General features: G+C 40.1%; 1 protein-coding gene across 3 annotated transcripts in view; it reads left to right on the top strand.

Moving 5' to 3' along the window:
- TOX (thymocyte selection associated high mobility group box) overlaps positions 1–20,786 on the top strand; it is a 242,962-nt gene that overhangs the window by 101,158 nt on the left and 121,018 nt on the right. For all 3 annotated transcript variants that reach the window (XM_014952638.1, XM_014952640.1, XM_014952637.1), the window contains exon 2: positions 14,294–14,359. In XM_014952638.1, coding sequence (XP_014808124.1) covers positions 14,294–14,359 — 66 coding nt within the window. The remainder of the gene's footprint in view (positions 1–14,293; positions 14,360–20,786) is intronic.

Below are 20,786 nucleotides of genomic sequence, written 5' to 3'. Positions count from 1 at the left end.
CCTTATATTTTCCAAGGCAGTAGTTACTATTTCAAAAGGATGAATAAAACACCAAATTAATTTTCTTTCAAAACATGAATCTAATGACAGCACATTTTTGTACTCTGTTATTATTTCTGAACTTTTGACTTGTAGGCGCTGACATAAGGGAAAGTTGGGAGTATTACAAGAACTGTAGAGTGCAGGGAGACACAGTGATACTGTATGAGCAGCTATTTATGAATTCAGCTATTAAGACGCTGGAGCCTCCACAAAACCCTGGAGCCTCTTAATACTCCTCTTAGAAGAATATCACAAAAGAGATTGTTGCTGACACCGAAAGAGACTACGTGTTGAATGCATGAGCCCATTTAATGGTTTCCCTAAAATGGAGAAAAAAAGCAAACTGCACCTCAAGTAGAGCTTAATTTCCTGGGCCCGATCAATGCACATCCTCTCAATGTCAGTCTTGAAATCAATTGGCTTGTACCAGCGTAGGCCCAGAGCAGTACCCTGGGTACAGGCCGCAACAGTGAAAAGGTGTTTCATTCTGAATTGCATTCAAATCAAGGACATTTTACTCCATCAGCAAATAGATGATTACTTCAACTGGTACTTTGTGTGCTTTTTAAGGTGGGAGGGAAGGAGCCAAATATGGTTTTGGTAATGTTTGTGCAGCTGTTGTGTTTCTGCTGGGGTTGCATATCTGCAAATCAGAGCATGATTTGCCCATTTGATTTTCTATGTTCCCTCTTCGCTTTTTTTTTTTTTTTTTTTTCATTTAAAGAGACTATATCAGAACATCAGTGTGGTCCAAGGTTACCGAAGTTGTTATGGCTAACGGAAGAGGCATAAGCGCTCCACGATCCCCATGTTTGTCCTTCACAGGTCCCCTTTTCTCTTTTTTTTTTTTTTTTTTTAAATCTAATAAACACAGAATTAAATTATTCTTAAAAAGTTTTTAATTTACTCTAGATTGGGAGAGTTTAGTTTGGAAATGAGTGTGACCATATGAAGAAAGCTTATTCTGAGTATGTACAGTAGAGACATAATCTTAGGTATGACTGTTGAAGCTGTAGTTTTGGTGGGTTGTTCCATAACTTTCAAACTGTCAATATGCATTTCAGTCTTCCAAACACAAAGAACATTTTAAAACAAAAATTATTCAAGCCATTTATTTCAAGTTTAATGTGCGCCCGTTTAATAGTCTTTAGGCATAGAAGATTATGATCATTTTCATCACAGATTTTATCAAATCCGGAGGACAGTGTATTAATAATTCAGTAGCTTATACAGAGAGGTGAGAGAATATAATATGGGGCACTAAAAAGATAAGGCATATTTTCCATGAAATTACTGTTATAGAGTACTTTCATTGATTAATAAAATGGCTAAAGAGTCTGGCTAGGCTATGAGATTGCTGAAGTTAAACAATTATTGTACAACTGGGTAAAACAGAAGCAGATATTGTGATGCTGTGGGGAAAATAAAACATCAAAAGCTAATAAGATGCCATTTTTATATCATAAAAGCATAAGAACAGCTCCATCAAGCTTTAATTACATTGTTATATTATACATTTATTTAAAAATTATGTTAGCTCATTAACAGTGGTTATAACATAGATTGTTATAATAATAGTAAGATTAGCAAATACCAAGTTTTGCTTCTGTTTCAGAGCACTGAATGCACAGGCTGCACTGTGTAAGTTGCAGGATAATCTCTTTAAAAAAAGCAGCTGTTCTGTATTTCAAGGTGTTTGGTGTTACATTGGTGTCACCATCCTGTTGGGATGTTCCCATATGGGAAGACTGTCCCCCAGTCTGTGGCTCTGGTGTACAACTGGCATAAGAGGGAATGACAGAGTAGGACTGAACCAGGGTTTCCTGGTGCTGCTGTGTGCTTGAATTGCCATGTTCTTCTGGTGAAAGTGCCTTTTTTCATCATGTAAAATGTTTAAAAATCACTTTCATTATAAGATTCATCTTGGAAATGCTTTATTTGAAAAAACATACAGCTCTGACTTGGGCCGAAATCCGTGGAGCTTAGATCTTCACCCTTTGTCACAGATCATGTAATCTACCCTAATTATCTGGCAACTTTCCATGCTACTGTATAGGTCAGGGGAAGCTTTTGGAAGTTTCATTTATTAGGGGCTGGGAAAAAACAAAGCATTTTCGAAATAGAGTGTGCAGGGAGGAAGAGGCTGATGCATACCCACAGTCTGGATGAATCCTGGGAATAGAGAACCTGTTCCAATTTGTCCATGGCAAACTAAAGCACTACATTCATTTTGGACAGCACGTGAGATGGTGAAAAGCACATCAGTAATGGGAAGCACTCAAGTGGATACAAATGAAGAAATGTTTGGGAAAAAGCATGGTGTCAGAGAAGGCTAAAGGAATTTAAAATAGGCTTCCTGAAGAAGATGACAGACTATCTGTCTTTAAGTGTTTTCATGAGTGTTATGAAAAAGTAGGAGTTGTTAGTCTCAGCAGACTGGGAGGATGGAGAAAGGTCTTAAGGTAAAACAGTAAAATTGCTGAAGAGCTTGAAACGAAAGGGGGAAACGCATGGAAACACCACTGTTGGAGTTGTATCCAAGGCAGGACTTGACAATAAGTTTTCATGGATGCTGTGTAAAACCTATTCTGCTGTTATTTAGCAGATTTCCCTACTGGGGGAACTTCTTCCCGGTGCTAATGTGACTGCCTCATGCTGGTATGTTTGGCCTCTTGGAAAGATGAGAGCCATGGTGCTGATAATGGCAGGTTTGAATAACTTTTGCTATCTGATTTTCTGTGAGAAATGTAGAGTGGTAATAGATTCAGAGTGTATTTATGGGGAAAGCAGGAGCCAGCATTGAGGGTAGCACTCTTTCCTCAAGCAGGAGGAAGGAGTCTTTAAAGAGTTTTGGTAAGAGAGTGACAGGTGCAACTGTAACTGTGTATTTTAGCTCTTTACCTTCAAAACTAAGAAAAAATTGAAATATATTTGCCCAGACTTGTCTTTTTTTCTGTTAAAAGAAGACATATCAAGTGTGTAAAGGAAACACCGTTGCAGACTCTTCAACAAAAAAAAGCTGTTATGAGTGCTACTTGACAAAACAGAAACAAAAGATGAAAACAGTCATGGAATAATTTAGTCACAAAATGAACTGTAATCTTGAAGGTCAAATTTTATCTTAAAAGGTGTAGAGAGAACACTTAGAATTTTTGAGAACTGATAAGTGATTTCATTACATCAAGGACACATCTTCACTGAAGTTGATAAGAAAAAAAAACAACTTTTCCTCTTCTCCTTTTGACTAATATTTTGAACATTTCTAACCACATCTGCTCTTGAATCACCTATTTTGGGATAGAGCACTGCAAATTTCTCTACATTGTACTGTCAGTGTATCTCAGCTTGATCTCTATACCATCCTAGCAAAGGAGTAAGTCAAGCTACAAGCCTTGTCAAGATTTGCAATCTTTGTTGCAACTGTAGACATAAAAACTCATGTTGCTTCAAATTCCTCTTCTGAACATGTGTGGGACTCCAGCTTCTTGTTTGATGCAGGCAGGGAAATCAACATGCATGACATTCTTCATGAAAATAATCCTGTTGAAATTAATGGAGCTCCTCATATACCAGAGTAACTGTGGATGGAAGTAGGACTGACCTCAAGGCTTCCACAGAAGCTGTTTTGGTAAACTACGATGATGTATCAGCCCTGCAACACCCTTGCCATTTAACAGATCTACATGTTGTGCTAAATTCTTGCAATGAGTCATTTTGTTGTCACACTCTCCAGGTTTGAATTAGTTGTGCCAAGTGAGATCCCATCAGACTGTGCTAAATAATTTGGTTTATCAGAAATTTAAGCCAATTTGTCCCTTTTGAGTTTGGTACATACTTCAGTATTTTATGGCTATTCCTGTAAATTTCTGAGCTCTTGGTTCCTGTCTCATCACATATTTGAATGGGTGCTTCATTTTAAATACTCTGACACTCTCATCCCCTTCAACAGGATAATTTTAATGCATGTTATGCATGTTATCAAATGACTTGCTGCATTGGTCCAGAGTGCTTGAGTTCTTAGATGACCAAGCCTTTCAATAACTTTATAAAATTGGATTTCTAAGTATGCCATGGATTTTTTTTTTTTCCTTATTCTTTTAAACATGAGGCATAACAGTAGGCAGGCAGGAATTTCTAGTTACCTGGCAATTGTTACCTTAAGTTTTTGCTTGTTTTTTTAGATTTTGCTTATGCTTTTTTTATTAATGTTATTCTGGCCCATTTTATTTCTAAGAATCTGCTGTGTAGAAGCAGATGTACTTTCCCACAGGAACTACATATACCCCATTCACTCTATAAATAACACAGTGGGTCAAATTCTGTCCATGGGTCCTTGCACACAGCTCCCACTGTAGTCATGCAAGGGAACGGTTTTGTCCTAGTTGTGCAGAACTCATTCACTAAGGGCTATGGAGCCTCTCTTCTGCCATACTGCAACGGGGGGCTCTGCACGTGGATAGCCAAAAAATTTTCTCTTTCAGTCATCTCTCTGGTCTCTGTAGATCCTTTTTATTAAGGTTTCCTGTCTTTTGTTACATAATCTGCTATTTGAAATGATAAGGCAGAGATGAATATTTACAAAAATTACTCTGAAACTTGAAGAAAGGGTCCGTTACCTTACCATTCTACCTGATCCAGTGCCTGTCCAAAGGGCAATGGCACAATTCCCTTCACCTTCCATGGTGCAGGATCAGACCTTGTCATGAAACTGGCCAGGTGTGTTGGGTTTAGAAAATATTACAAGCTTACCAGGTTAAACAAATTTCCTCAGCTACTGTGGGCAGAAAAAGAAAGGTCTAATCATAGTTGCTTAAACCTTTCCACCTTATCACCCAATTTTCCCAGTGGGTGGCTACATCTATAATTTAGTGTGGATTGAGTAAAATAATAACAAAAGCACTTGCCACTTTGATCTCAGAATGTTTATTTAATGAGTGTTCAATATGCAAGAGATAGTTCAGCGTCAGAGTCCAGACGACAGTGCGTTGGCTTGGGTTTTATTTTATTTTATTTTATTTAACACCCAAGGTTAAAAGGAGCAGGAGCCCAGCTGAGGGAGTTCAGAGTTCATCTCTGCACGCTCACTGTCTTCCATTTAAATGTACACAAAGGACTAATACAGTACCCGCTCTCCCCTGGGCTGCCTTTGATACACTCTGCTGTGCCTGGACTCTGCCACTCCTCCTATCAGTCTGATCCTACTTCTATGAGCCCGCTGTGCTCAGCACTGTAACCTCATTGAGCTAGTGCTCTGCACGCAGGCTAACAACTTCAAGGCTCTGTCAGACATTGACACATGCAGGCTCCAAGCGGGAAGCTAAACACCCCCCTTCACCTCCTCTCCGGTTCCACATTAACCTCTATTAAGTGCGGGAAAAACACAAAACGCTGTAGTGCCATCATTCAGGTTTTAACTACCAGTGTATATTTAGATGTTCAGCCAGCTCGCCACCTCTGAGAGCATACTCTGGCTGTGTTTAAGGGCCGTTTAGATGCAGTGCTAAGGGACATGGTGTAGGGGAGGACTTTGTAGAGTAGGGTAGATGGTTGGACTCGATGATCCCAAGGGTCTCTTCCAACCTAGACGATTCTATGATTCTATGATTCTACTCAGCAAGCCCTCTGGTTCTTCCCCTTACTCCCAATGAGAGCGATAAATAGTGAGGCAGCTTGGGGAACGCAATAGTAGAGGGTCTGGGTTGGATATTGGATAAAAATCTGAAGACTTTGACAGCACTGCCTATACTTTTTGAAGCAATAGCATTTGTTAGAAATGGAAAGTAAGACAAAAATGGCCTCATTCCAGGAGAATCAAGGACATGAGGAAAAATTTTTACACTGAAAGGATTATCAAGCATTGGAATAGGCTTCCCAGGAAAGTGGTGGAATCGTCATCCCTGGTGGTATTTAAAAGACGGGTAGACGTAGTGCTTAGAGATATGATTTAGTGATGGTTTTTGTCAGTGATAGGTTGATGGTTGGACTCAATGATCTGAAAGATCCCTTTCAACCTGGGCAATTCAATGATTCTATGATTCTATTTTCAAAACTTTGAAAGCCAGGCTGTAGAGAAGACAGTGCTGTACCAGTCTGCAAGCCCTATTGCACTTTGATCCAAGCACCGATTGTATCGAGGTTCGTTGAGTCCTGTGGGCAGAGAGAGGGTTTCATCACTGTTTCTGGCTCTTTCTAAGAATAGGAGATGTCTGACAGCATTTCTTTGCGAAGCAGCACCCTCACTTCCTGCTCTGGGGCTCGTGGCCAGTGCCCACCCACCTCGTGGCTTGCCCCCACTCTCCGGGGAGCTGTCAAGACCATGGCAGATTTCTGCCCCAACTCCAATATGTCCAGCCCACATGTCACCATACTCGGCTTAATTAAACACATCATACCCCATATTCCTGGTTTAAACTCTTTGGACAACATGTAGGAAAATGAAAGGACAGGAGACATAAAGGATTTTCCTAATACTTTACTCATGAAAAAACAGTTACAGAATTAAAATGAGTCACAATAATAATATGAGTATAATAAATGAGTAACAATAATGAGTAACAATAATAAAGAGACATGCCACCTTCTCTCTGATGCTTGGCACACCAAACTTTCTGTGACCTGGAGGGCTTTTAGTGTTCCAGGTGGGACAGGAGTTCTCCGTGTCCTGCCAGTCTGCGGTAATCACCTTCCTTTGGCCATACGGGGACATCCAGCACTGCAAAGAAATTTGACTTCTTTTTGCCATGGTGCTCCATTCAGGCATTTTCACCCCATCTCATAGACTTCCAGAACTCTACTCTTTTAAAACACAATCCTGGAAGGTGGGAGGGAAGACAGCAGAACAGATACAATCAAAGTCAATAGTACTAGATTGTTTTTTGACAATTTTGCTGTGATAGTCCTTCAGCGAGATGTCAAGCTCCTTTCCCAGGAAGGATGCCTGTCTGGAATGCATTACTGTAACCTGTCCTGGACAAATTTAAACGTGCGTTCAGTACAGCATACAAAATGGAGTTCAGGAGACAAAATGGAGTTTCAGTTTAATACAGACATACCGCTCTGCCAAACTGTGTCAAGAAAGGGATTTTCCATCATGTAATAATGTTTACAGAGCATCTCTCTTTTTATCTTTAATGGCTGCCGTAACAAGATCAACTGTTTCTTTAGCATAGCCATTTGATGATTTATGTTGTATCCCATCATTATTTTAGCCTCATTTCAACAGCTCTGAGTAAAATAAAATATCACTCTTTGTCATAAAGCAACCTGAGACAATGTCCACTCTTGGCATTTGGTTTGAAATAAACAAAATTACCTAGTTTTAAAGCTTTTTCAGGATTAGTGGCTTTTAGATAATGTAAGTTACAAATGATATCTATAAGCTGTAAGCACTAAAGTCACTAAATCACTCCTTTTAGACCATGTTATTGTAACGTTTTCTTAAAATGAAACATAACAAATGGTATTGGGGTGCCATCAGAGCAAGGTAAACTATGGTTAAGAAGTATAGCTAAAGTTTAAATTTAGATCTAGCTTCCAGTTTCAATCTAAGATAAGAGAAATTTGTATTTAGATTCTGTGATTAATAACACAGGCTTTGAAGATCTGTAACATCCTTTGAAGAAATCAGGGTGTCGAGTCCAAGTGGCTTTATGCAGAAGCTGACCTTATTAAATACAGCAGCTTTCACCAATTTGATCATCTCTCCCCTTGCTTCTCCTTTAATCTCTACATTTCAGGATATTGCTGTTGAGATACATTTGTGCACAAAACAGTGTCCAAAGCTGGTCCTGCTCCACACCCCAGACCTAAGCTTGTTTTGGCATCAAAAGCCATATGGGCTAGTGGTCATCGTGCTTCCCTGCCCACACTGCAGTTGGACAAGATGTAGTGCTATCATACTGTGCTACACTTCAGTATGAACTAGAGGAAGCTCAAAGGTCCATGTGCTTATTTGGCTTTTTTTCTTTTGACTTATATAGCTCTGCCTGCAGAACCTTGGGCACACGTATATATATACATACAAAGAGAACGCAAATATGCAATTCCCTCAGAAGTTGAAAACTGGATGAAAAAGAAGCAAAATAAACCCTCACTTCTCTCAACAGCAGCAAAGAAGTGTGAGGTAGGATGGAGCCAGATATAAAGAGAGGGGTGAAAACTCGTTCTCCCTGCAATCCAGATAGCACAGGTGACCCTGGCAATGAAGACAGGGTGACTTGGCACAGCAGAAGGCAGCCCATGGTGGGGGAGGACACATACTTAGGCTGGAAGCCTCTGTTGAACCTGTGCATCCCTGTGGCCGTTGTCATCTGAAGTAGCTACGTGAAGCTAATGCAGACATGTCTCTGTTTTTATAATCACTGTATACGCATATACAGTTAGCAGCATAGAAATACCTTTTGTTTTCAATTATCCTCTTTGGCTTTCAGCCCCTTCTATTTTTTTCTGCCCTACTGCACCTTCCTTTTTCTCTTCCAAATTATTCTGCGTATGTAGGCTGTAATGAAGATCCTTTAAGTTGGTGTTACCATGAGAAATGTTATTCTCTCTCTGGATTTGTGCAACCTGCTCATAGTAACATAGTCCACCTAGAGTGCTTTTCATTTAAAGAAGGACATAAAGAGTGAATTAAAAAATACCAATTTTGCGAAGCTTTGCTACTTCATTATTATAAATGCTGGCAGAGTTGGCTGCAACCTAAGTGGGGAGATGAAAACAGGCCTCCTGGCCGTGACTATATCCTATGACTCTGATGTGGTGCCATGCTAATGGGAGACAAAAGCCAGCTTTGGATCCCTTGATAAATCCATGCCTGATTAAGCATCCTTACCACTCTGGACATTTGCTGAACTCTGTCATGGCTCTTGCATCAGTAACAGCCAGCCAGTGTTTATGTAATTATGTTCCTAACTTATATGAGTAAATTGCATTTAATAACAGAACTTGGATATTTTGTTCGTGTTTGTTGCCGAACATTATAACTTGTCTCAAAAAGGGTGATTCTAAGGGAGATTCTAACTGGCCATGCCACTGTGTTGCCTGTATGTTTTATTTATAATAATCATTTCAGTAAAGAATATGATGCAATTCTGAATATATATTAAAAACAGCTCCCAGTTATATATCTTTTCATATTACAATGCAGTCATATTCTTAGTTTGCTCTCACCCAAACTTCTCATGCAGTTACACTTTAATATGAAAAGAAATGTTGTCAAGAGTAGTTATTATCACACATCAGAATATTGTATTAGCATTCACTTTTAATAGATTAAAATGAAATATTTTGAAATCTGCCCTTAATGATACTGAAGGATCTTGGAGACACATTGAGAAAGCTTTAGATGAAATGTCATAGGATATATATACATCATGCATAGGTTCATAAAAGACAGTTCATTTAACTGCCTGCCTTTGTGTTTCATCTGTTCTGTTTGGATGAATCATCCACAGGTTAAGTGATGCTTGTGCAGTTTCTTTGCTTGAAATCAAGCACAGTGAGTGGCAGGGAAGTTTAGGGAGTACAAGGTTCTTGTAGAGCTGGGGTGCTGAGTAAAATAAGACAATTTTGGAGGCATGGAGTGTAGCCTGGAAGAAAAATCTGGTGGTTGGAGTGTCTTTGGGTTGTATCTGGTGATCTTTTGATTCAGTGTCTGATCTGGAAAGGTTGTTTGAACTGCTGTTGCATAAATCACCTCACTTGTAAAGCTGAATTCAAGGTGGATGTAGTATGGGTTAAGCTGTCCTGCAGGAGAGTTGTGGGGAGATGCCCTGCTGCAGAGCCTGCATGGTACAAAGCAGGGTAGAAAAAGGTGAAATGATTCAGTGTTCGTTTGTGGGGTTTAAGGGCTTGTTTTAGAAGCTTCTCATACACATTGGGAAAAAAAGCAACAACAGGACCTTCCTGTTGATCACATCATTGGCATTTTTTTCTCAGTTTATTGTTTCAATGTGGGATAGTCATATGTGGGCAGGGTGGGCACAGGTACAATGTGTTGCATCAGTGTTTCTGAACTTCTTGTTAGTGAAGGCTTGTGTATCCTTTTTTTGGCTGGGATGGGATGGGTCAACTGTATTCCACACTTCTTTGGTAGTTGTTACAAGCCATCCTGGCCTGGATCAGGAATAGCGTGGCCAGCGGGAGCAGGGAAGTGATGGTGCCTCTGTACTCGGCACTGGTGAGGCCTCACCTCGAGTACTGTGTTCAGTTCTGGGCCCCTCACTACAGGAAAGACATTGAAGTGCTGGAGCATGTCCAGAGGAGAGCCACCAAGCTGGTGAGGGGTCTGGAGAACAAGCCATATGAGGAGAGGCTGAGGGAACTGGGCATGGTTAGTTTGGAGAAGAGGAGGCTGAGGGGAGACCTCATTGCCCTCTACAACTCCCTGAAAGGAGAGTGTAGAGAGGTGGGTGTTGGCCTCTTCTCTCAAGGGAATAATGACAGGACCAGAGGAAATGGTCTGAAGTTGCAGCAGGGGAGGTTCAGATTAGATATTAGGAAGAATTACTTTCCTGAGAGAGTGGTCAGGCACTGGAACAGCCTGCCCAGGGAGGTGGTGGAGTCACCACCCCTGGAGTATTTAAGAAACATGTAGATGTGCACTTCGGGGCATGCTCTAGGGACATGCTCTAGTTGCTGAGATTGTAGGGGTTTTTTGTGTGTGTATGGTTGGACTCGGTGATCTCAGAGCTCCTTTCCAACCATGACTATTCTGTGATTCTGTAAAAGGGGATGATGAATAAACAATTCAGTATGTAAGTAAACTGTTTTTTTTTACAAAGATCATAATTTCATTTTTATAAACACTTCAGTAAACACTGAGAACTTAAAGGAGGCATCTCCTGACAATACGTGCTGTAGGAAGTGCATGTGTATGTGCTTCATCATTCAAATTTACAGGTGTTTTTCAGGCTCACATCTGAAGTCTTAGGAACTGCCAAGAAGCCATGCACCACATGGCACTAGGCTGAGGGCAGATAATAATTTATATAGTTGTAAATGTAGTACAAATACTAACATGGCAACAGTGTTAGTGTCAGCTAATGCATTACAGTTAGCATCCTGCAAATATTAACACTACCAAAGATGCACATTGCCTCAAATTTTATTGAATCATACAACTTACTACACATCTTAGAGATACTTCTAACAAGCAGATGCTAAATATTGCAGTGACTAATCTCCATGTTTGAATATTGAAGAAATTAAGTAATAAATCAAACAGCTGCTGGGTATTTTTAAATGTTAACAGGTCAATCAGATTTTACAGACATTATGCATCAATATATTTCTTTGAGCATTTACCCGAACAAATTCATCCAAAAAACCGCAGAAGGTCATTTCTTATTTAAAGCCGAGCCCGATGGCCAGGAAGTTTACCTTCAGGTATATTTTTGTTTTTCAATTTCAGTGATACATGCTCACATTAAGCCCGCAGACCATGGTAGAACAAAAGCATCTCAGAGCTAAATAGGGGGCCACAAGCAACAAACAGGAAAGGCTGAGATGCAAGATGCTATCAGTGCTGGAGGCACCACTAGTACCAAGTCACTGATAAGGTAGGCTGATGATCCAAGAACAACACACAGAATGATGAAGATTTCCAAGATTCATGGAAAAATTACCTTAGGAAATTTTTTTCTGTGAATGCAGCTTGGGAGCCAAGGGCAAATGACCAAACATCCAAAAGAAGAAGAAAGTCTATTATATTTCATAAAGGTTCTTAAATCACAGGCTCAGGCATTATGGAAGGCAAAATAAACTGAAGTAACCCCAGACGGTATCTAACCTGTATGCAGAAAACGAAAGAAATTTCTTCATGTTCTTTGCAGCTAAATGTATGCAACATAATATTTGAATTATAGCAATGTTGTCAAGGTAGTGCAGCAAATATGTGAAGGTAATGAGGGAAATTCAAAATAGGAGATTTAAGGAATCATGGGTTTCAGGGCAGATAGGACTACCATAGCCAGGCAGCATAACTATCATATCCATAGGATTTCTCATAAATACAATATGGAATGCATGTTTTCTGAAAAAGATATCTAAGTTCATTGTAAAGTGTCCAAGAAATGATGAGTTTGTTGTTGACATAATGCTTAATTACCATCTGAAGTAGGAACTTGTGTCTTGTTTCAGAACTGCATTTCTCTAACTCCCGTTTCTCAACACTCCGTCTCATTATACCACTGTCAGGAAGGCTGACATCTTGCTATCAGACATCTTTCCAGGGTGTAAGTACCAATCGCAGTGATCAAGGCACCTTTCAGCCTTTGGTCTGACAAGCTGAATAAGTTGAGCTCCTGTAGGCCTTGCGCTGGGGCGCTTGGTGTCCAACTGCAGACGGTGAAATCTCTCTTCAGAATTTCACCTGTCCATCTGAGTAGAAGAAACAATGCATTTTTTCCAGTGTGCAAACAATCCAGGCACTGAAATTCTTCTCCAAAGCTCTACTTTGAATGCTAATAAAATAAGAACATTCTTGAATGAGAAGGCTGAAAGAAATGGCAGGTGTAAACAAGAAACAATAAAGAAACAACCATCCATCCCTGTTCTTAAGATCTAATCCAGCTATCTTTATTCCATCAAACTGTGGAAATACTCAGTTCCCTACGGCAGATCTATGCCCGTGGCATCATCCTTTCCCTCCCGCCATCCATCCCTGTTCTTAAGATCTAATCCAACTATCTCTATTCCATCAAACTTTGGAAATACTCAGTTCCCTATGGCAGATCTGTGCCTGTGGCATCATCCTTTCCCTCCCATGAAACTAGGCCTTCTGACATATAGGTTGTGATGATCTATTAAGTAGCTGTGGCCAGGAAGGGCAGACCATCAACTGCTGTGCCAGGAGCTGGCTCTTGTTCGCTTCTACTGCTGCTGTTACAAGCCTTGTAGCCTCTGGCAGAGAAGGAGGATGAACAGCTGGAAGCTGAAACCTTTTCAGCTGCCTCAGCAAAAACCGGTAGAGCTAACAGCCAAAGCCACAGTTTGACTTTGCCACCTTGGTCTGGTTGAATATACTGTACCTTGCAGGTAGAATATCCCGAGAAGCTCAGCACAGATGGAGAAATGTCCATGGGATATTTCACTGCCACCTTCTGTAGGAGTGGAGCAAGCTCAGTAGCGGGGACTTTTTAAAAATGCCGCCTTGTCCTCAAAAATAATGGCTTGTTTCCAAAATATGTCACTCTAAGCATTCACAGAAGGGGTCAGGTGAAAGTTATTTCAAACAGACCTCGTAACAGCTGGAAATTTGCGGTTGATGACTGGGGATGGGGATTCCTGCTGTTGTTCATTTCTACTTGAAAGGTTTGAAAAGATTTTCCCTACCTCCTGAGCGGGCACTGGGACTATAGTTGCCCTGTTGGCACTGCCACTTGAGCGGGCATGACAAGAGTTCTGTGGGGACATTTTCCAGATTATGTAAGAAATCAGTAATTTTATACTTCTTTGTGCTGGTACAGGATGAGGCTTCAGTTCTGACAGTTTTTCTCCATGTAGACCTTCAGATTTTAATCAACTCCTTTCTATCACATTTCTGTTACTTCTTAACTGCAGCTGAGGGCAGAAAAAGAGCAACAAAAATAAAAAAAGCCTTGTAGACATTTCCAGGAATGGTATTTATCATTTAGGGAAGGTTATTTTTGCAGTTCCGATTATGAATGTTTCCTTTATTCACACATTGAGCAGACTATCCTCTTAAACCATACGGTCAGGAGGTATACTGTTTCATACATTCAGATGTCTGAAAGCTGTCTGGAAATGTTTTTCCTACTTTCTGATACGGGAACATTTTGATAGGAGGGTGTTTAATTTGTTTTGAAATTTCAACTCTTGTTCTGCTCAGAAGCTAAAGTTGGAATCCATTAAGATGCGCTTTAGTGCAGTTTCTATTCTCATCTTCCTTTTCGCAGTAACTGTGCAATTCACTTAGTACTTCATTACAACCGACAGCAATATGTATACATGGTGCACAACATGAGCCATTTTGTTTTAAAACAGATTGCAGATGAAAGGAAACCATTCATTTCTTGCTTGCTAGCTGTAATTACTAGAGTGCTAATTACTCCAAATCACTGACATCCAGGGTCAATAAGGATGACAACAGGAACATCAAAGACAAGATGCACACACGCAATTACAAGTCTCTAAAACCAGGCTGTAATATTATTTTATGGCTACTGTTTTTTTCAGTCAATGCTGAAAAATATTCAAGTTTGCTGAATGTTTACTATTATTTCCTTTGCAGTTTGACGGTGAGAACATGTATATGAGTATGACAGAGCCGAGCCAGGACTATGTGCCAGCCAGCCAGGTGGGTTAATTAATCTTCTCTGCCTTGTTTCAAATTGTAATTAAACAAATTCAAAGAGTTGCATTGCAAATGAGTGGCACTATCAGTAACTGCTGCAATCAGGAATAATCATAATTTATAAACAAAGCATTTAAGCCTTGTTTCCAGTTAATGAGATAGAGCTGATAAAACACCAGAGTTGGCGTTTGTTGAAAGATACTACCTTGTTTCCTCTCCAGAATGCAAGCAGCTGTTTTGCCAGCATGATCTTTCCTAAACAGTTGTTTTACCTTCAGGAAATAAAGTCTTTACAGGTGCAGGTTATTTGTTTATCTGACTGCAGACAAGTTAATCATTATAAGCTACACATGTCACAAATAGCTTTAATTATCACTGGTAGGCCAGTTGTAGTTGAAGAATTGCATTTTTAACATTAATCGTATGGCTGAGGAATGTTGCCAGTGTTATATGATTAGCAGGAGCGCTAAGGCAATGACTTGGTTTTCTGTAGCTTGCAGCCCGAAAGGTTTAATGTGATGTGGATTCTTTACAGGTATTTTTGAGCCCTTTCCTTTTTGGGGGAGCCCTATATGCTAAATTCTGTTATTAAGTGTATATTTAAAAATCTTTCACCTTTCCACTTGAACCCTAAGATGCTATAGGTGTTTAAGAATGAACGATTTTAACTACTTCTTAAAAGCAAAAATAGTTTTGAAATTTTTGGTTTGTCTGCCTTTAACTACATCTATGTCTAAGGGAGAAATTTTCATTTACTTCAAATAGTTTGGTCAGTTTAATTCCATGTTAGTAAGTGATGGTGATAGTGATACAGAACAGTTAGATTGTGTCAGAAATTGCCCTGAATAATCAGACTTGTCATCTAGGTCATACAATATCTCAGGCCCAACAGTGGCTAGCCTGATATACCTCTTTCTGACAGGACCAGAAGGATTATGTGAAGAGCTCTCATTAGGTGGAAAGTAAGTTTGCATGCGAAGGAAACGTGTGTAGGTGGTCAGGATGTAATTTAGGTATCAACAGCTTTGGAAAGGGACAGTACGTTCAAAGCTAAATGTCTTCATGAAGTCGGGTTCTTCAGGTGCACGGTTCATTTGGGAGCAGGGAAGCAGGACGTTGTATGAGGTGAGCTACATTGTTCAATCAAAAAGACTGTCTTTAAAATGTTCCACCATGATGCTTCCCAGCCTTCTGTTGAAGTTATTCTGAAGTACCATTAGAGAGCAGCTGTACTTTACGTTTAGGATTTGTGCATGATTGAACTTATTCAGCTAAGAACCCTCCAAGATCCAGAGGTAGTTTAGACTAGAACTGTTTGATTAAAAAATGAAAAATTATATTATTAATTTTTCTCTAACCATTAATCCAAAAACTGTACTGACAAGTTTTAGTATTACTATTAGATTAAAGCAGCCTAGTATCATCTCATTTCTGCCTTAAGGGTTTTGAAGTGCAAGGGCTAATTGAATTTGTTTGAAACAGTAGAAATACAAACTCTGTGAATGATTGCTGTTATAAGGCAGCTGCTACCTTTCGGAGAATCATTATGTCTGTCTTAAATAGTTTTGAATAAAGAATTGCAAATCCACATTATACATCAGAATTATTTTTCTTCTGTTGATATTTTTGTACTGTGCATGCATGTAGTTTAAATAATTTAAATGGCATATTGAAAAATTAAGAGTATAAGTTTTAATCTTTTATGCGGTTTCTACATGTGCTAACAAGGCCCGGATCCTCAGAGATATTTATGCATCTAACACTCACTGGTTTCAGTGGAAGTAAGGTGCTTAAAGTACCTTTAAAGATCCAGGCCTAGATATTTTAAATGCAAATGATTTTGTCTTCAAGGAAAAAAAAAAAAATCTATCAAATGTGACATTTCCAAATTCAAAGATGACAGAAAACCCTGAATGCTTACTAAGGGCTGGAACCACGAAAGAGCTTACAGACTTAAAATCTTGCTATTGCAAAGGCGACTTCTTGGGTGTCTGGCTCCTGGGTGGAGTTCAGAACTCATAGGTGGGTGTCAAAACTCTGCCCTTTGAGGCATCCATGTGGCAAGAGGTAGCTCAATGGCCAGGTGCAGTATTTTAGGTTATTACCAAATGCACACAGGTCAAACAGCCTCCTGTGCCTGTTTTGAGAGAAGCCATCAGCCTTGTGCTCTTGCATCCTCCTTTCCCTTACTGTGATTCTCTCCTGGTGCTTGCACCATTGCAGTGGGTTTTTTAGGTGAATATATATGAAAGCCTGTAACAATGACTACATTTAAAAATGAGAGAGAAGAAATCACTCTAGGAGCAGGAAGCTGGGGGTGTGTTGCCCCTCTCTTGTTTAGGGAAGAACTGGGACTGTCAGAGAAGCCTTCCTGAACCTGTTCCTGATGTAGGTCGCTGCTAGCCATTCCTCAGAGGAGCTAAGCATTTCTCCATAGACAGTATTAGTGAGGTCTTCATGACTAGAATGGGACACCGACCCTATCTCGGGGGTAAACATTTGGTGGTCACCCAAAGTTGGTGAGCTGACTGCCACTTCCACACCCAGTCTGCTTTTAAAAACTAGACAGAATACGATATTCACTGCTCTGAAAACGACACATGCCAGATTGTGTAGTTTACCAGGGAGGGAGAGGAAGAGGAAAGGATGTGGCTGTATTTTCTGGTTGCTTTTTTCAGGACTGTTTGTTCATTTTCCCCTCGCTCCTACTGGATATAAAACAAATAATCCTGTAAGAAGAGATGAGAAAATGTTCTCTCCCAGATGAAAGCCTAGTCACTTAATCCATAGAGTTTTCTCCTGTGTCCATTTTGCATCTGTCCTCACAAGCCTTGCAGTTGCATGACTTCAGCAGGAGGAGTGCAGGCTCTCTCCCATCCCCAATAACTTTGCTGTTCCCTTGCAAGACCATGGATGAGGGTTTGAATCCTAGAATGAGGAGCGGATTCATTTCTCTGCTTTCCTTGATGGATGCACGTCTATTAACTAAAATATGAATCCCACCTGTTAGAGGATGCGCAATTCTATCAGAAACTTTTATTTGAGCTCTGATCATGCTGACTGAGTTAGACACGAGCATCATTTTCTAATTCTGGAGTCTGACATGGCTTATTTGGGAAGTGGGTTGGCAGACTGAGTCATGGTATAAAACACCAAAGACCCAGGGGGGTTCTAGTAGGCTATGTTCCGGATTATGTGACTACAGAGGCAGGATTTTAGGGGTCCTGATGCACCCTGACATGCTCACGTCCTTGCTTTAGATCTAACACTGAGAAGTTAGTTTTGCTTGTTTTGCCTTTTCCCTCTAACTGTTCCTAGAATCCACCATTTCAAGAAATTTGAGGGCTATAAAATAAACTGTGTTGCAGAAGAAAATAAAATTTAGACATCAGAAATGTTTCAATTGAACTGAAGTGCAATTTCAGCTTTTTCAGGGCTCTCTGTTTACTGCAAAGTGTTCATATCCAGAAAAACATCACCTTGTATTATTTTAAGGGTTTTAATCAACTTATCCCCTTTAGGCTAACATAAATAAAGGCTCAGCCATTGGACAGGAAAAATATAGTTTTGTTCCTTTCGCTATATAACATCAAACATCTGCATAGTTTGGTAATCCAAGACAAGTTGCCTCACAGCATCCCTCAACAATTATCATTTCTGTTCAATTTTCAAATCAGTACATGCTTTGGGACTTATAGACTAAGTTGCTAAGTAGCAACATATGGCTCACTACTGTTCCTGTGATGTTGCTGCAAGCAAATAGCATAATTCTATACTTGAAATGATTTTTACAGAAAGCCGGTGCTGGAACTGAGCCAGAAGTGTAAGTATACAGTAAAAATTAATGATATTCTTTTAGACTGTCCCAAAAGGCTGTTTGGCAATGTTGTCTCTGTGTACATTTTATATATACATGTAAGTACTGTATTTTTGCTCATGATATATGTAGTACAGGACTCTGCACTGCAGGCATCTCTTAAATGAGTTATGCCAGCCATATTAACAAACATACATAGTAAAACTACATGACATTTTCACTACTAATTGCACTTCAATCTGAAAATATTTATCATTTTAAAATAAAACTATGCCAACTGCTCTGCATTTCAAATTCTCACAAATATATTGTTTTCTCCCCACACCTATAATTGGAATCTTGGAGATGAATTGTTCTTCATGTAATTCCTCCTCCTGTAATTTGTGGACCACGCATAGCACAGTATAAAATTATATTGTTTATTTTACATTTCTTCATAGTCACAATACAGAATGTAATTCAGGACTCTGTTGCATAGAGTATTGCAAACATTTGTGACCTTCCTAAGGCCTGATAAATGTTAAGGGTAATGAATCTAGCTGCCAAATCCTCTGCACGATCCGAAGGGAAGGGAGGAGAAAGGGTCCAGAGCTGATATTTTGGGGCAGCAACCCCCTTACCCCAGTGGGAAGAAAAGAGAGGCAGAGGAAGGAACGCTGCGTGCACAGAGATGGTGTTTTCCTCCCTCCCAGAGCTTTGCCCAGGGGGAACCTGTGTAAGATATGTATGCGTGCTCTTTGTTACTGTGGGCACCATGGGTGTCAAAACTGTTTTGTCTTGTACAGCTCCAGGGTAAAACGGGATAGAATGGCATCCAACAGAAAGATTTTTTTCATGTTGATAGAAAAGTAAAGGGTTCCCCTGCCTTTGTTGTCGTATGCACATGGTCATAGATATATCCCTAACTTCTTATTTCATGTTTATACCCTAATTACTTACGGTATTAATGGGATAGCTATTACTCATGTGAAGCAGGGGTGGATAAATGCCACGTAATAGCTGCCTTCCCTTGCTCCTGTTGATCCTTCCCTGAAGGTGGACTAGAATTTCAGGGTACTGTATGCTATTCACAGCTCTTCTCTCTTGTTGCTCTTGTAGGGCCAGAGTCAGCAGAGTGAGGCAGAAGTTGCCTCCTTGGAAAGGATTCAGAAAAAACAGCATTCTTAAATGGAGAATCACTAAGTGGTCCAGTATAGTCCCATGGGTACCTACTACCCTGAAGTCCAGGGCAATCCTGCCCCAAAACTGAAAAGCCTTTGCTCATTAGTTGCGAGGCTGCTCCTTGGTGAGAGGGCAATGCCACCTGGTCATCCTGCTGGCTGGCTGCAGTTCAGGGCTGTTTTGGACCATTATCCACCTCCCTCTACCTGGTCCACTCTCTTTTCATTTCAAAAATATCAACAGAAGGGAGTCCACAGCTCCTCTGTTTCTCTGAAGTAGGCTTTACATGCCACTTTCCAAACAAAGAAACAAAAAGGGTGTAGGTTTAAATGGCCTAAGGGAAAGGAAAAACACCAGGCAGGTCTTTCAGGTCCTGAATGAGTGGTTAAAGGTAGAGGTAATTTTACCCTACCTTTCCCTTTTGTGTAGAACATAATCTTTTAATTGGAGTTAGCATCAGGCACAGGGTCTGATAAAAATACATCAACAGTGGCATTAACAAGGTTATGTATATATTTATCGATATACGTATCTATAAATGGGTGATATATAGATAAAATTCTATAGATTTTTATAAATCTATAAAAGAATCATTGAATGGTTTGAGTTGGAAGGCATCTTGAAATATCATCTAGTCCAATCCCCTGCCATAGGCAGGCACATCTTTCACTAAATCAGGTTGATCAAAGACTCATCCAACCTGATCTTGAACACTTCCAATGATGGAGCATGCACAAGTTCTCTGGGCAACCTGTTCCAGTGTCTCACCACTCTCACAGTGAAGAACTTCTTCCTGTGTCCAATCTAAATTTACCTTCTCTCAGTTTAAAACTGCTGTTATCCCACATCCTGTCACTACATGCCTTGGGAAAAAGCCTTTCTCCATCTTTCTTATAAGCCCCATTTATATATTGAAAGGCTGCAGTAAGGTCTCCCCAGTGCCTTCTCCTCTCCAACTCTCAGCCTGTCCTCATAGGAGAGGTGCTCCAGCCCTCTGGCCGTCCTCTGGACCTGCTCCAACAGGTCCATGTCTTTCTTGTGCTGAAGACTCTAGAGCTGGACGTAGTACTCCATGTAGGGTCTCTCAAGAGCAGAGCAGAGGGGCAGAACCACCTCCCTCAACCTGCTGGCCATGCTTCTTTTGGTGCAGCCCAGGATACGATGGGCTTTCTGGGCTACAAATACCTGTTGCTGGCTCATGTCCAATTTGTCATTCACCAGTATCCCCAAGTCTTTCTCAGCAGGGTGTGTTATACAAGTATGTATGAACGTCTTTAGCTTTTATGCAAAATGTACTGTGTATATATTCAAAGATATTTTAAATTTTTTTTGTAATCAAATGCCTCAACTTTTATTTAAAAAGTAAAAATTATGGCCTGTTGACCTGTATTTAAGAGCTTTTTCAAATTTCTCAGAAAAGACATAACTCAGATGAAATAACTGTACCCTCCT

This window comes from Calidris pugnax, unplaced genomic scaffold (assembly GCF_001431845.1).
Source record: "Calidris pugnax isolate Ruff unplaced genomic scaffold, ASM143184v1 scaffold182, whole genome shotgun sequence".
Classification (NCBI taxonomy): domain Eukaryota; kingdom Metazoa; phylum Chordata; class Aves; order Charadriiformes; family Scolopacidae; genus Calidris; species Calidris pugnax.
This window is presented reverse-complemented; position numbering and strand designations above follow the sequence as displayed.